The 17,050-nt window shown below is 42.4% G+C and overlaps 1 protein-coding gene across 5 annotated transcripts in view; it reads right to left on the reverse strand.

The window, feature by feature from the left end:
- SCHIP1 (schwannomin interacting protein 1) overlaps positions 1 to 17,050 on the reverse strand; it is a 575,684-nt gene that overhangs the window by 21,780 nt on the left and 536,854 nt on the right. For all 5 annotated transcript variants that reach the window (XM_027113083.1, XM_027113079.1, XM_027113074.1 and 2 more), the window contains one exon: positions 7,686 to 7,804. In XM_027113083.1, the coding sequence (XP_026968884.1) occupies positions 7,686 to 7,804 (119 nt within the window). The remainder of the gene's footprint in view (positions 1 to 7,685; positions 7,805 to 17,050) is intronic.

Here is a 17,050-nt window from a genome sequence, read left to right on the forward strand (position 1 = left end):
TAGCTGGAACATTTTTAAACAGAGAAAACGGACAAAGGTCATACGATCTCAGTTTGAAAAGTCTGATTATGTGTGGATTAGCACATTTTGAAGAAAAATACGGCGCTTCCTATACTGGCCACATTTCAGTATAAGTCAAATTTAATTAGTTGAGTTATGAAGCAATATCAAAAATTCTTTTGCTGCAGTACTGGGCATGAAATGTCTTTATGGGATTATCGTAAGTCTAGCTTACATTTAATAGCTTGTCATTCTCTTAAAAAGTACTTTAGGAGATAGCACTAATTAGAAAAATTCAGTGGGGCTGAAACCCAAAGGCCAACAGAGAAGGACTTACTCTCATAGGAGCAGCTTAAACTTGTCTTCCCAAAGGACCCTCCCACTACTTCACAATTCCTCACATAATATGAAGTGAATTTTTACAGGTAAACACCCTTTAAAATGCATAAATAGAAGTCCACTATTTTGCCAAACGATCCTACTTACCTGGGTAGGCCCTGCCTTAAAAGTAAGCTTAGCACTTCAGAACCCATTGCTTGGGCAATTAATTGTAAGTCCTCAGCCTCATTTAAAATTGAGTCCTGAGCTCCTTAAAGCAGTAAATTCAGCTAATATTTACCTGGTTTTGATTATTTAACTAGTTCAACAGGTGCGCTTTGGAGCATTCTGGAGTGCCACATCAGTGACCTCAAAGTTCTAACATCCCTCAAGTACTTTTGTAAGAAAGAGGTAAGGTACTTCTAGCTCAATGAAGAATTTCAGGAATTGTAACACATCAGAGAAACACTAATTCTAATAGGGATGGAGAATATGGGTTACACAATTGCAACTGAACATTTCCTAAGGCTTTTCTCCTACATTATTCCTGAGGAAGGAGAATGGCAGTCAGTCTTTGCAGACTTTAAATTTACAGGGAAAAAGTGACATTTCTTAGGAACGTTAAGTCTCATTATTAACCATCATCCTAAGGGGGATCCAAAAAGTCATCGTGTTCTCAGAGAGGATGATCTCATCCCAGAATGTGGAGAGGACAACATATGAACGAACAGGATATAAATAATCTTCCTTATGGCGAGTCAACAAGTGTAGCTTGTTATGAGCTACTGTGAAATACGTATGTGTTTATTAGATAGCTGTGTCTCCAAAGAGGGTAGATGACTAAGTGATTCTCAAATTCTGCTCTGCCAGAAGAGTTTCAGGTGGGCTTTGAGGGTTTATAGGGGAGGGACGGTGAGGGGCACTGAGCGCGAAGTAGAGCGGCATTGAAGGGAAATGGTGGCAGATGGCATGTTCTGGGCAGGGGTATCCCAACCCCTCTCCTTCAGTCCTCCTGGACCAGAGGTCTGCTTTGTTTAACATACATGGTTTCTGCACAGGATTTTACATTTCTGCTATTAAAAATAACAAAAACCTTCATGAGACTTCTAGTTACACATGGCATATCGAACACAGGAATTTATCTTCTCTCTCTTCTGAAATCCTACTAAAATAATATTAAAGGAAGAAATAAGGTATGAACTTACATGGACAAAGGAAATGGAAAAGGAGACAGTGGCACACAAGAGAGTTTTTTTTTTTTGCGGTACGCGGGCCTCTCACCGCTGTGGCCCCTCCCGTTGTGGAGCACAGGCTCCGGACACGCAGGCCCAGCGGCCATGGCTCACGGGCCCAGCCACTCCGCGGCATGCGGGATCCTCCTGGACCAGGGCACGAACCCGCGTCCCCTGCATCGGCAGGCGGACCCCCAACCACTGCGCCACCAGGGAAGCCCCCACAAGAGAGTTTGAAAATATTTTGAAAGACAAAATGCAGATGGATGAGGGGTATTTGACTTAACTACTTCAATTTGCTAGGTGTCTGCAGGGGTGACTGGTGGAGAAGGCACATGCATTTTCACTTCAGGATCCTGGAAATACTCAGGTGCATCCAAAGGCAGGGGAGTGGGGTAAGGCTGCATACAAACCAAACTGATTAAACAACTGAAAGGAAAACCTAGATCTTCTAACGTGCCCTGACTACGTGTGGTCTGGCAGGATGAGAAAGTTTACTATCTAGAGAGGCTGCATCAGGGGAGCTCTGGGCTAGGGCTCCCTCAGGCACAGCTGAGGTGGCAGTGAAGCGCCTTACTGAAATCAAAGGAATTAAGTGAAATTCTATGTGCTGAATGGTCAACCATTCCCCTGCTAGAGTCTTACACTGGCAGCCAGGCTTAAAATTCCTTAGGATGAAGTTGAAGAGTTCTTCCCTGTGACAACTTACAGCCCAAGAGCTTTGAGCACTTTTAATTGGATGCACCCTTACAAATAGCTGTGTTTTTATTTGACCATTCTAAAGTGAAGTTCACCATTCATTAATGCAACAACTATTCAGTGACTATGTATTAGACACTGTGTAAGCAATAGTTATGGTGGTGAACAAAACAGACAAAGGCCTGCTCTCTTGGGGTTAATTATTTTCGTACTAGAGAAAGACAAGGAACAGATTAAAAATATATATAATACAACATCAGGTAATGATAAGGACCACAAAGAAAAACAAATCAGGGTAAGAGGATAAGCAGGGTAAGAGAATAGAAAGTGGTAGGTAGGTTGGGAGTTTACCTTTTAATTGGGTAGTCAGGGAAGGTCTCTCTGAGAAGACAATATACGTCTCCAAGCCCCAACCAGAAACTTTACAACAGCTTTTAGTGTTTTACACTTAATTATTAATAGAAATCAAAATGAACAAAAAAACAAACTCAGAAAAAATCATGGACAATGTAGAAATCAGAAGGAAACATTTTGAACAATTTAACTAAAATTAATGCCCTCAGTGAAATGAGAAAGCATGATGGGAAAAATTTTGAAAACATAAACAAAATGGACAAATTCTTAGAAAATACAACTCATCAGAACTGACTCAAGAAGAAATCAAAAGTGTGTACAATCTTAAAAACACTTAAAAAACAGAAGCTGTTAAAATCAAACATACAAAGTAGACACTGGGCCCAGATGGTTATACTGGTAAGAAACAGCTCATTCCAATATTATGTAGACTTTTCTTAGACAATATGAAAGGGGGAATAGTAGCTAATTCATTTACACCAGCATAAACTTATACTAAAACCAGAAAAAAAGGTTACAAGAAAAGAATACAACAGACCCATGTGACTCATGAATGGAAGTATAACAACCCTAAATAAAATATTATGTATAAAATCCAATACTGTTCAAAAAAAGATAATACCCCCAACCAATTTTGGTTTATAATAGGTATGCAAAGATTGTTCAATATTTTGAAAATCTATAAATGTAATTCATTATAGATTAATAGAGAAAGTCATACAATCATCTCAACAGATGCAGAAAAAGCACATGATAACATCAAATACCCATTCATGATAAAAATGTTTTTAAAATTATGAATATAAGGGAACAATGTTAATCTCATAAAGAGTAAAATTAAAGAAAACATAAAATTAACATCATCCTAAATGGAAACATTAGAAGCATTCCATTTAATATGAGAAATGAGCTAAGGATTCCAACTACTACCATTTTTAATCCTCAGTGTACTAGGGTACCTATCCAGTGCAGTAAAACAAAGAAAGAAACCAGAAGTAGGAGGACAGAAAGGAATTTTAAAAGCTGCTATTTTTTGTAGATGATATTGTTTTAAACGTCCAAAGAATGTACAGACAACTTTACTGGAAATAATAGGAGAGTAGAGAAATACTAGGTATAATAATAACGAAATGGCTGGATACACGACTAGTGTACAAAGTAAGCTGCAGCAAACAAGAAAGCATTATCTAAGAGAATTTAAGATAATATCAGAATATCAAATATAATATAACAAAAGATATGCAGTATCTCTAAATGGAAAACAGGGATAGGAAAATTTAATACTGTGAAAATGTAATTCTCCCCTAAATTATTGGGTTGGCCAAAAAGTTCGTTTGGTTTTTCCCGTAAGTTCGTTTTCCGTAAGTTCGTTCGGGTTTTTCCATAACATCTTATGGAAAAACCAGAACGGACTTTTTGGCCAACCCAATATTTCCAGATTCAGTGCAATTCTAGTCAAAAATCCCAAGACAGTATTTTGCTGAACTTGATTTGATGATTTAAAATTTATATGGAAGAATAAAAAACCAAGAATAGGCAGTAAAAGAGTAAAGAGTCCAGATATCAGGACTTATTTTGAAGCTATAGTAATTAAAACTGTATGGTACTGGTGCAGGGATAGAAACACTAACCAATGAAATAGAATGTATTCCCATTAATGTATAGTCATACATAAGTGGTCTGTTAGATCAGTCAGTTAAAGAGAATTGTTACTAATAAATATGATGGAAAAAATGGTCATGTATATGGAAAAAGATGAAATTAGACTTCTCCATTCCAAATCAGGAAACCAACCCCTGATTGCTTACAGACTTAAAAAAAAAAAACACTTTAAACTCTTAACAGGAAATCTAGGTTAACGCCTTTTGGACCTTAGGGTAGAAGAAGATTTTTTATAGAAGCCTCAGAAAGCACTGACTCTAAAAGAAAAGTTAGATAAAAATTACCATTAAAATTAAAATTAAGAACTTCTGGTCATAAAGACACATTGAGTGAAAAGACAAGTTACAACCTGGGAGAAGATATTTGCCATACATACAGCATATTAAGGATTAGAATCATAACTAAAGAACTTCCATAAATCGATGAAAAAAGCATAAAGAATCCAATAGAAATTTGGACATGAGGCCCAAAAAGACATTTCACAGAAGGGGAAACAGAGATGGCTAATAAACATAATGAAATATCATTTAATACCCACATTCAGTTAACAAAAGTGTGAAAGAAGTTGACAATATTGAGTGTTAGAAAGGCTATATAGATCCGCAGGATCTCTGAAGCATTGCTGGTACGAGTGTAACTTGTGCAACTATTTTGAACAGTTTGGCATTATCTTCTAAATAGGAACATTCATGTATTTTCCTAGGAATACCAGTCCAAGGTACACACCAGAGAGAAACTCTTGCACACAGACAGCAGAAGACACATGCAAGGATGTTTATAAGCAGCACTGTTTATAAGAGCAGAACCTCTGAAACAACCCAATGCCTATCGTCAGAAGAGATACATTCACATGGTGGAATATAATACAGCAGTCAAATCAGGGACTGGCAAAGGGGAAAATGGGGCAATTTACATTTCAGAACAAACAATAAAATTTCTCAAGTAATCATAGTTTACTACATGGTTCAAGGTGAATACTATATGAACTTAATAATGTAAAATTGAACAGTTATTTGACCCCAAATTATAAAGTAATTATATTAGGAGGATGGGGAGGGATATATAGATATGTCTGTGGGAGGGCTGTAAAAGAGAGTTAAATCCCAACCTTCCGTATTTAGCAGTCAGTAAATGGTTTAAAAGTAAAAGTTAAGAAGATAAGCATTTTACTCAGAGATATAAATACCAGCTTAAACAACTAAGGAGTTAAAAGTTATTGTTTCTGGAGAGTGAGATGAGGATAGAGAGGGACGGGACCAGGGACTGTTACTTTTATGTTGTTATTATATACTCTGTAGTTAATTCTACTTTACTTTCAAAGTCATATAATACACACACACACACACACACACACACACACACACACACACACACACACACAACTTCGATTTTAAAAACCACAGCTCCCGTTTGGACCAGATGGATAGGACATGGCTGAGCAAAGAGATGGCGTTTCTAGAAGAAAACTTTTTGGTGCTCTGGGGACTACTAGAGGGCAGTAGCAGAGATCTATAAGGCTATGGGGTCCAATCTACTCATTTTACAAAAATGAGGAAACTGAGGCATGGTAAAAACTAAGTAAATTGCTCAAGTCTCAGAATTAGAAGCTGACTGGGACTAACCCTCAGGTGTCCAGGTCCCTAGGCCTGAGGTCCTCCTGCCACATCCCACTAGGAGGAGAAAGAGGTGCTTCCATGGCAAAGGGGAAGGCTGACCTTCCAACTCTGGAATGACATATGCCGAGAGCGAGGGAATCCTCTGAGCCTGAGCTGGCCCACACCCAGCTGAGGAGGACATGCATAAACACTGCATGGCCAGGCCACAGCTCCTGTCTCCAGGCACTAACCCATCAGGAGTGACTCCTAAATACGCACATATATGCGCGTGTGCGTGCTTTCTGATTTTTGCTGATTTAGATGAATCTGTAAGGATCAGACAGAAGCATGAGGCTTACTGAAAGCTTGATAAAATCGATACTAAAGTGTCTAATTCTGGGCCTTATATGAAGGAAAGAGTGGAAATCCGTTGGCTGAATGAATGCATGAATGCTATCATTTGTCTCCCACACCTGGTTTAACATGGTAAGTATACCTAGTATTTATACAGGGAATATTTGCTCTTAGAGAGCCCAAAGGAAGAGCCAGACATTCTGACACGAAATGGATATTTGGGGAGGGATCGAGAGAATGCTGATGGGTCTTCAGTTACTACCATCTTTATTAAAACAATGTTTTATGTGCTTTAATCGCTTGGAATACCTGTACTCATAACAGTTAATTTTGCAGATTGTCTATACCCTCCCTAATCAAAGTGTGACCTATGGACTGGCAGCATGAACATCAGCTGGGAGCTTGTTAGAAATACAGAATCTTGGGACTTCCCTGGTGGTGAAGTGGTTAGAATCCACCTGCCAGTGCAGGGGACATGGGTTCGAGCCCTGGTCCGGGAAGATCCCACATGCCGCGGAGCAACTAAGCCCGTGTGCCACTGAGCCTGTGCTCTAGAGCCTGCGAGCCACAACTACCGAGGCTGTGTGCTGCAACTACTGAAGCCTGTGTACCTAGAGCCCACGCTCTGCAACAAGAGAAGCCACCGCAATGAGAAGCCCACACACCGCAATGAAGAGTAGGCCCTGCTCACCGCAACTAGAGAAAGCCTGAGTGCAGCAACGAAGACCCAACGCTGCCAAAAATAAATAAATTAATTAATTAAAAAGAAAAAAAAAATACAGAACCTTAAATCCCACCCCAACCTACTAAATCAGAATCAGCATTTTAACACGATTCCCAGGCGATACATACGCACATTAAAGTTTGAGAAGCTCTGGCCTACAATCCTATTTTCTAGATAGAATCATAATTTTAATATATTTTAATTGGAATTAGAAGTTATGCAAATGATCAATGATACCCTGAAATCAATTAAGGTAAAAAAAAAAAAAACACCTGCAGGACAGGTTAAGCTCTGTAGTAAACATTCAATGATCAAAGTGGGAATTGTATTTCTCAGTTACCAGTATTCATTGCAATCAAATGCATCGGGGGGTTAGGCTGGATGCTTTGGGACTGCTTAATGGGAAATCTGGTGGTCTGCCACACTTCTCCAAGCATCAGTCAGCTTGCTTAAGAGTGTAGCTTGATTCCCCCTTCACAATGCAAAATCAGAATTGTGTCTAGAAAAAAAATGAAATATAGAAATCTGACCTCAAATGGCTGGGCAAATGGGCCAAAAAATCCCCAAAACTAAAACCCAAAAAACAAACCCAACAAACAGGTGGAGAGGGATCTGTCTAGCACGCAAATAAAGGTGGCAGTATTATGGGGAAAAAATCCTCAAGGATTTAAAGGATATCTCTTATTAGACATACATAGTCAGATGACAAAATCCATTAGGTACATATCAGAAAATCAAAACACTCACCGGGAGGAAAGGCTTGGCTTCCCACTTTTGCTACAGCTGGTATAAATTCCCGGGCCATCATCAAAGAAGCTTCCAAGTGCCAACTTCTGTCGGATAGATTCTCTTTCATTTTTCTGTGCCTAAAATTTCAGGAAAATAAAACATGCCGATGAGCAGGCAGATACGTCACAACCAGAGGCGATCTAACGGCTAAGTCTCTTAGAACTATAATATCAGACAAAAAGTAAACAAGCCAAAACACAAGAGCATTTGAATTATTAAGACTGAAATTCAACCAGTCTTTCCTGATTCCACGTCTGTGAGCATTTTCAGTGCTTTGGAGTCCTTTATGATCACTAGTCTCGGAAAGCACCATCCCGGTAGTAAATGATCATCATCAAGACAGAACCACAGTTGACCCCTGAACAACATGGGTTTGAACTGCTCAGGTGCACTTACAGCAGATTTTTCTCAACAGTAAATACTACAGTGCTACACCACCCACAGTTGGTTGAATCTGCGTATGCGGAACCACACAGACGGAGGGCTAACTATAAATTATAGGCAGATTTTTCACTGCGTGGAGGGTCGGCGCTCCTATCCCCAGGGGTTGTTAAAGGGTCACCTGTAGGTTATTTGGCACTATAATCTTTCTTCTTCTTACCTGCTAAATATAACAGAGTAAAGTCATGGAGGGCAAGCACTTTGTCCTAAATCAAATCACTTTTGTCTCAAATGTGGCCCCTCCCTGGATCTTTTCCCTTCTTTACATGGTCCCTTCAGTCCACTTTCTCTATGGCAAGAACATTAATTCGTTCAACCAACAGGCACCAAGCCTCTCTGAGAGGCAGGAGCCACGCTGTGACGCTAGAAGACGGCCCAGGACGGATAGACACAGCCCCTGCCTCCACCCATTACAGTCTTGACGGGGACTCTTGTTTCCATTCAAGCTCATCTCACCAGGTTTAGATTGTGAGAAATCCTAACCTAGTGCCTGGAATAGCTGGAGGACTCTCACTGGACCCATCTGTTTCATATTTTGAAGGGAAGTCAGGTCGGTGTGCATAGGAAAAGGATTTGGTAAACTACACTACTGAGATAACTTGGATACGTTTACAACGCTTGGCTTCGCATAAAAGTCCCATAAAAACTCACCACGCTGAACTTTTAAACCCTTTAAACAACAGAAGATGAGGCATGATTTCCTTAGCTAAAAATAAAACAACTACAAAAAACAAACAATGAGTTAGACATCCTGGGGTGAGAATGAGATTTTGGTTTTCTGTTTCGTGGGATGAGGGAGGCTGTGAGAAGCACCATTTTATGTTCTGAGCAGGGCGCTGAAGACTCTGCGGAACAAATTATATAACGAAACCCAGCTCACGTGAGTGGGTGTGGTTACGGGACGCACGACCGCCTTGACTCTCTCAGTAGGAGGTTCTGGAGCCACGTTTGCTGCTACCAGTATCCAGAAGTTACGGTGAAAGCTCTGAGCCATCATCTGAGCATCACTGTGTCACAGGAATGAAATGTACAACCTATGGGAAGGACAGGCTGAAAAATGGCCTCATTTCATCCCCAAGTGAAGGGCAATATACTACAGGTTAAGGCTGCTGTTTAATATGATAGTTAATAGTCACATGTAACTATTTACACTCAAATTAAAAATTAATTAAAATAAAAAATTCAGTCCCTCAGTCATACTAGCTGCATTTCAAGAGCTCCAGAGCCACAGGTGGCTAGTAGATATCATATGGGAAGCACAGAATAAAATATACGACAGCGCAGCACCGCTAAGACAGCATCAGCTTCAACCGTCTGCATCAGAACTTCCTGCAGAGACTTTAAAATGCACATTCCCATTGCTTCTGTGCCTTTGGGCTAAGATCAAGTGTAAAGTACACATCCCTAGACTCTATCACTGGGTATTTAGTTTCAATGGGGTTGAGAACTTCTGGTTGAAGGAAAGCTCATCTTTATTCTCCTTTTCTCTAACATTTTAAAATTCGTGGACACTACAAGCACTCTTTCAACTTTCATGCTTAGCAATTATATTTAAATCTATCTGTCTATATAGATATCCCTCCCCCCCATTTTGTCATGCACCAGTGGAACTGTGTCATACTAGGAGCTCCTGTATTTGTGTGTATCTGTTAATACAGCCACAAGGTGAAAGACTACTTTTTTTTTAAAAATTAATTAATTTATTTTTGGCTGCATTGGGTCTTCCTTGCTGCATGCGGGCTCTCTCTAGTTGCAGTGACCGGGGGCTACTCTTCGTTGGTGTGCGTGGGCTTCTCATTGCAGTGGCTTCTCTTGTTGCGGAGCACGGGCTCTAGGCACACAGGCTTCAGTAGTTGTGGCACTCAGGCTCAGTAGCTGTGGCTCGCAGGCTTAGTTGCTCCGCAGCATGTGGGATCTTCCCAGACCAGGGCTCAAACCCGTGTCCCCTGCATTGGCAGGCGGATTCTTAACCACTGTGCCACCAGGGAAGTCCCAAGACTACTTTTTTTTTTTTGTGGTACGCGGGCCTCTCACTGTTGTGGCCTCTCCCGTTGCGGAGCACGGGCTCCGGACGCGCAGGCTCAGCGGCCGTGGCTCACGGGCCCAGCCGCTCCGCGGCATGTGGGATCTTCCCGGACCGGGGCACGAACCCGTGTCCCCTGCATCGGCAGGCAGACTCCCAACCACTGCGCCACCAGGGAAGCCCCCAAGACTACTTTTATACAGTTACAGATGTGATGCTGATCTCATATTGTTACTGGGCTAGCACAGCACTGAGCCCTGAGAAAGTAACCATGAAGTCGTAAAGGGAAGTAAGAATGCTTTTAATTTCACTAACTACTTGCAACTGTACTGCTGGGAACCTTAATTAAAGCAACCCACCCTTCCAAATATGTAAGGCTGGTACTGGTGATGGTCCTGCCAAAACAGAACCACAACACTTGACATCTTTATTTAAAACAAATTCATTTCAAAAACCCCAAATCTGCCACACAGATTCAATGTAGTCAGTGAACCTATTTCTCAATCCATATAACAGCCAAAAGAGAATCTCACTCAATGTCCTCTACAGTCAGAAAACTGTTGAGTGGAATGAAATATTCAAATATAAAATCGGTAGATCACAACATGAGTGTTAATGACTAATGTTGTCCAACACCAGCCTGGGGTCTGGAAGAGGTTTTATTTAAAGAAAACACCTTTCCCAGGTCTGAGGCGTGAACACACACTTGATCTCATGTCTATCTTTCCTGATTTACTTTGTATGCTAAAGCTACAGATCGTGGAGAAGGTCTTAAAGATATTTCTATTTACACTAATTACTAGTTTTATACGGAATACTTCCTTAACAGTTTAAAGACAACTGTTTTGTAATACACAAGCTTTCTCCCCTTCTCCTCTTCTCTCTCTGGATCCCACTGAACAAATGAAGAAAAGTATAAAGCATATAAAAGCCACCATAATCCCACCACTGAGACACAGATCGCTGCTAACATTTTGGTATATTTTCTTCTAGTTTTTTTTTACCTTATATGTGTATTTTTCTCTTTTTTATAAAATTGAGATCATAATGTTTATATTATGAGAATTTCCCTCCTTCATTCAAAATTCTTAAAAACTACAATTGTAAATGGCTGCATATCATTCTCTCCTCTGGAGTTATCTTCTATTGTCACCCATTTGGGTTGTATCCAATTACAAATTACAGAGAAGTTAGCATTTTACATAAATTCCTGCCCACATGTCTGATTATTTCCTCAGGATAAGTTCTGCAAGTGGAATTACCAGATCAGCTGAGTGTGAACACTTGTTGAGGCTCCTGACACATTCTGTCACACCGCTCGAGGGAAAATCTGTTCCGATGTACATGCCCACCAGCAACGGAAAGGGTGCAGTTTTTACTATATCCTGGCTAACACTGAGTATTTTCACTTAAAAAAAATGCCAGTGTTTTTAATTTGATAGGCAAAAAGTGCTATTCTTTTTATTTCTTTGATTACCAGTGAGATTAAATATCTAAATTTTTTCAGTTAATGTACTTGCTTTTCTCTAAACTACTTACTCCTAGCTTTGCTTATTTTTCTATAAAGGTCTGAGAGTTCTGAACATTTTAGAGTAAGCATATGATTAGTCCTTCTGAGTTTGGCATCTAAATGTTATACAGTTAAGTCAATAGCTCACTCCCTCTTAAGTGTCTGCTGGCTCTGTGCTTGGAAAGCCCTTCCCAGTCCAGAGGTAAAGGATCCCACTTGATGTTGGAGGATTAAATGAGAAAATTTAGGTAAATTGCTTAGTAGCAGTACCTGCCCTATGGTAATGTAAATCTGCAATAAACAGTAGCTATTATGATAGCTCATCTGAAGATGAGGAAACAGAGGGTGAAGGAAGGTTACCCGACTGTTAGATAGAAGAGCTAGGATTCAAGTCCATCTTTCTGGTGCCAGATCTTCCACATCTCTTCTCTACATCGATCGGTAAGATGTCCACGTGGACACCATGTTGAAGATAAGAGGCGGGACTTATTCGATTCAGATCGACTTCTTTCCTGAGACGGATGTGATGCTTTCTCAGAAAAGGAGAACACACCTGACTGCAAAACATACACACCACATGCCTAATCATAACCGCAAATACTTACAATACAAATATCTTGTTATCAGAGCCACTCTTTGGACACCACTGCTCAATCTTCCTTTCGGAACAAACCGCCCTAACCTTTCAAGTAACTATGATTCAACTGACTAGTAAAACAGTTTTTCTCTTAAAATTCAACAATTGGAACCTGATTTCCTCCTTGTTGCCCACATGTGTAAAGTATGAGTGTGTGTGTGTGTGTGTGTGTATGTATGTGTAGTTTCAAACTTTTTTTGTTCTCTAAGGAATTACACCTGCAGGGCAATTATGTCCTCCAAACCCCCAAAGTCCAAACATGCCCCAGGGCGAGGAACAGCGAAGTGCATGGGAAAAGGGAGAAGCGGACTCAAAACTACACTCGCCCAGTGTGTTTATGGCAAGCGGAGCCTTGTCCCCTCCTAAAATGGCCTTGGGAAATACTGTCATAAAACAAAAGTGAAACGTCTAAAATGGATATTGCAGGCAAAAAGCAAGACGGCACCTGAGGAGGAATGGCTCATCACTATGAGACAGAAAGACTATCGAGACCATTATCAAGAGTGAAATTGTGCTCACAAACTCACCACTGACCAGCCACAGGCAGTGTTTTGTCCTTGCCTGTCGACGAATTCCCTGCTGCCACCCCCTGTGCCTGGGCAGATAAGGCTCAGCGATGGCTTTGAGGGCATCCTGTGAGCCAAGATCTCAGAACACAGACCATGAGCCCTTTCAGACCCCGAACGCTGGTGCTCAGCCTTTCCCATTGTGCCACCGTTCTGCTGCAATTCCCCAAAGTCGACCAGAAGAAACAGGGGGGATTTGGTAAAAGAAAGAAAAAGCAAACGGCCCAAGCTAATGTTCTGCTTGGGTAAATATCGGCTATCTCCAAATCTGGTCCGTCCCCAAGTCCTTTCCATACTTTCTTCGGGACACAGCTGCACCCGGCCCTTACACACCGGTTACCCGAGCCCCTCCTTGGGTCCCGCCTTCGTCCCTCTGGCACCCCGTTCACCTTGCTCGAAGCATCCTTGTGTCTCTGAAGCAGGGGCCACCTAGTCTTTCACATGCTGGTCTTATAAATGGATAAGCAGAAGACTGTGTGTCTTGTGCATTTCTAAAATTTAATTGGCAAACTGCATGTTCTTGGGGGCAGCTGCGGGCCCACTGAGGTTCTCAGAAACACACTTTAGAACGTAACATCCTGAGCCTAAACTGAAAGCCAGCTGCTGCTCAGGACACTGCCAGCAGTGGGTCCTGCACAGATGCTGATTCCAGATAGCTGGAAAGGAGAGGGCCTGTCTGACCCAGAGGAAGGGGTTCCTTAAACTCCCCAAAGGAGGAAGGTATTTAAGGAAGCTTGGCTTAGAGAGTCAGGGGGCGCAGTTGATGCGAATGGCACAGCAGTGCTCTAGGAACAAAAGCAGATGTTAAGCTTGGAAGCAGGGACAACCGGGGCCTGGATGGGATTCAGTTGTGGGGAAGGGAAGTGGGAGAAAGGAAAATGTTTCCCCCCAGGTTTCCTGTCTTCCATCTCTTCCCTGGATTGATCTTCCCCTCCTTCCCAGCTCCACGGTTTCTTACTTTCACCTGGGCACCATGGGAACTGAAATCGCTTGTTATATCATTGGGTGTGCTTATTTCATAATGCTGCCTCAGTACAATTCACTACAAATCCAGGAAGATACCACTTCTAGCAGCCTCCTCTCTGACTTGCTAAAGCTGTTACCTCTGTCAGTGCTTCTTACACTTCAGGGTGCATACAAATCCCCTGGGGATCTGATTAAAATGCAGATTCTGATTCAGGGGCTGGGCCTGAGACCCTGCATTTCTAACAAGCCCCAGAAGTTGCGAGGGGTTAGCTATTTCACAAGAAGTTTCTCTAAGTTGCAGAAGCCTCCAGGCCTTGAATTTTCTTTCTCCATCTTCTACCTGGGTGTCCCACACGGGCCTCCTGTCTGTTAAAGCAATGATAACCAATGGGAAAAAGGAAAGCAATGTACCATTGAGAAAAAACTTCCTAAGGGCTGGGGGCTGCATTATTCTAGAAGCTGATGAATAATACCCTGGTCCCCCAAGGCCCAGGAAGAAACTCTGGATGCAGGGAGGTTGCTGTGCCGTCGGTGTGCCAAGTGGAGAATCGCCTGGGTGGGTACACGCACAACGTGGCCCCCTCTCTCTCTGGTCACAAATTTCTTGAAGCCAGTAGTGCTCAAACTTGATTATGCATGAGAATCACCTGGAAGGCTTGCAAAACCAGAGACTATTTTTCTGATTCAGAAGCTCTGAGGTGGGGCTGAGAAAGTGCATTTCTAACAAGTGCCCAGATGCTGCTGGCTCAAACATCCCGAGAACCATGGCTTTAAACACCTGAACAGATCGAGGAGCTACATGCAACACAGAGTTGCTTCTTCTTTAATTGAGCACAGATCTGTTGCCTGGGGAATGTCCGGACTCTGGATCCAGGTGCATTGCATTTGCAGCCGTCTGGCCTCTGCCAAAGGCCTTGCCAGGATGCCTGTTTTGAAGCAATTAATGATCCCGTTGCTTCAGCGCAATCTATTGCCTAGTGATATCTGGCATCATTGCCATTAGCGGCATCCCCCAGGGAACGCAACTGGGATTCTGGAGCTCCCGGTGGAAAAGAACTAGTCACTCTTATTTCTCTCCTCGGCTTAAGAAAGAAAGTTTTACTCTAAATTTATAGGCAGCATTCTAGTGTGGAGGAGTCTAAGGCTTTTAAACATTAGGAATCAGAAGGACAGAACTGATTCGTTAATCAGGCACATTTTATTAATTTTCTTTAAAACAAAAAATAAAAGAAAACCCAAATATACTGATAGTCCTTTCTAATTATTTTCTCACTATGGGTTTATCGCAAGATCAAAATACAAAAACAGCATTCTGTAAAAATATGGATTGTATGCTTTTGAATGTCAAGGGCATAAATACTTGCTCTGTGCAGGTTATTTCAAGTTCTTGCATCTTACTTCAAGACGCAAGCTTCCTGGGAAGAGCTTTTCAATTATTAGTGGAAGTGAACGTTAAATAACCTAGTATCTTTCCATCGTATCACTGAATGGATAGTAAGTCTGGTTATTCTGTTTTCAGTTTGTTTTTCTGACATTTTCTATTTCAGATACTTACACTGAACAATCCAGAAAGCTCTCCTGAAATGCTGTTGAAATCTCTTATCTGTGCATCCTCTCACCCATCTACCTAAACAAGTCCTCTGGACTAGATGTCAGGCCGGGCTGTTGGGCAATGTTGAGACCTGAGTTCGACTTTCTCAGCATCAGACTCATGGGAGAGCTGCCTTTAGATACCTGAAGTCCAGGACGGGCATCCATGGAGGGTCCAGGGGCCTCCTGACATCTGTTTTACTTAAGGATTTGCCAGCATCGAAAGGGTTGGGATGCCAGTTCAGAGGATGGAGATGTTTGCTTACAATTAGTTAACCCTGAGGATGGTTTGGCCTATCGACTGCATTCCTTCTCCTCACGCTATAGGGAGAGGAGATAAACATGAGCAGGCAGACAGAAGTGCCGTCCTGGGCTTCCCTGGTGGCGCAGTGGTTGAGAACCTGCCTGCCGATGCAGGGGACACGGGTTCGAGCCCTGATCTGGGAGGATCCCACGTGCCGTGGAGCAACTAGGCCCGTGAGCCACAACTACTGAGCCTGCGCGTCTGGAGCCTGTGCTCCGCAACAAGAGAGGCTGTGATAGTGAGAGGCCCGCGCACGGCGATGAAGAGTGGCCCCTGCTCGTAACAACTAGAGAAAGCCCTCGCACAGAAACGAAGACCCAACGCAGCCAAAAATAAATAAAATAAATTAATAAACTCCTACCCCCAACATCTTCTTTAAAAAAAAAAAAAAAGTGCTGTCCTGCAGAGTCCCTAACACTTGAACATCTAATTGTTAAGGACCGGAGCAAAAGTATTTAACAAACCCCTAGGGTTGAAGTTCAGTAGCCATTTCCGGCTGCATGGGAACTCTGGTGGAAGTAAAGGAGCCCAGAGCAATCTACAAGGATGACTTATGTAGTGGGAGTGTTTCAATGTCAAATCCTAAAGGGACACAGTTGAAAATTTTCCTCACCTCTGAGCAGCATATCCAAAACATGCACTGCTGGGTGCATCTTGAGCTCTCCCGGGTTCTCAAATGATTGCCTTCAGAGACTACTTTTAACACAGGACAGTGTTATCTGGGGACTATTTTTAACAGGTGCCATTTTACAAGTCTGTAAAACCACCTCAGTCATTCAGTATCACTGTCAGAACACAACAGTCCAAAACACCTACTGCAAGGTTATGCAACAGCCAAACCACAATCAACCACCAGGAAGCTGGTGTCCCCCGCCTCCCAGGTCAAGGTGGGCTGAGGATCTGGGGTAGCCGAACACAGGTGTGTGACCAGGAGGGAGAGCAGGAGCCCGGCGCAGGGCAATCGGGACCAAGAAGACCCAAGTTAACCTCTTCACTCTGACACTTACTACTGCAAGTTACGGAAACACTTTAAGCCCCAGTGTCTTTTTCTGAAAAAGGGGATAAAGATACCTTATTTTTTAGGTTGTATTAAGGATTAAATGAGGGGCTTCCCTGGTGGCGCAGTGGTTGAGAGTCCGCCTGCCGATGCAGGGGACATGGGTTCGAGCCCCGGTCTGGGAAGATCCCACATGCCGTGGAGCGGTTGGGCCCGTGAGCCATGGCCGCTGAGCCTGTGCGTCCGGAGCCTGTGCTCCGTAACATGAGACGCCACAACAGTGAGAGGC

This window comes from Aethalodelphis obliquidens, unplaced genomic scaffold, assembly GCF_003676395.1.
Source record: "Aethalodelphis obliquidens isolate GAN/ISIS:26980383/991018 unplaced genomic scaffold, ASM367639v1 scaffold1, whole genome shotgun sequence".
Taxonomy (NCBI): Eukaryota; Metazoa; Chordata; class Mammalia; order Artiodactyla; family Delphinidae; genus Aethalodelphis; species Aethalodelphis obliquidens.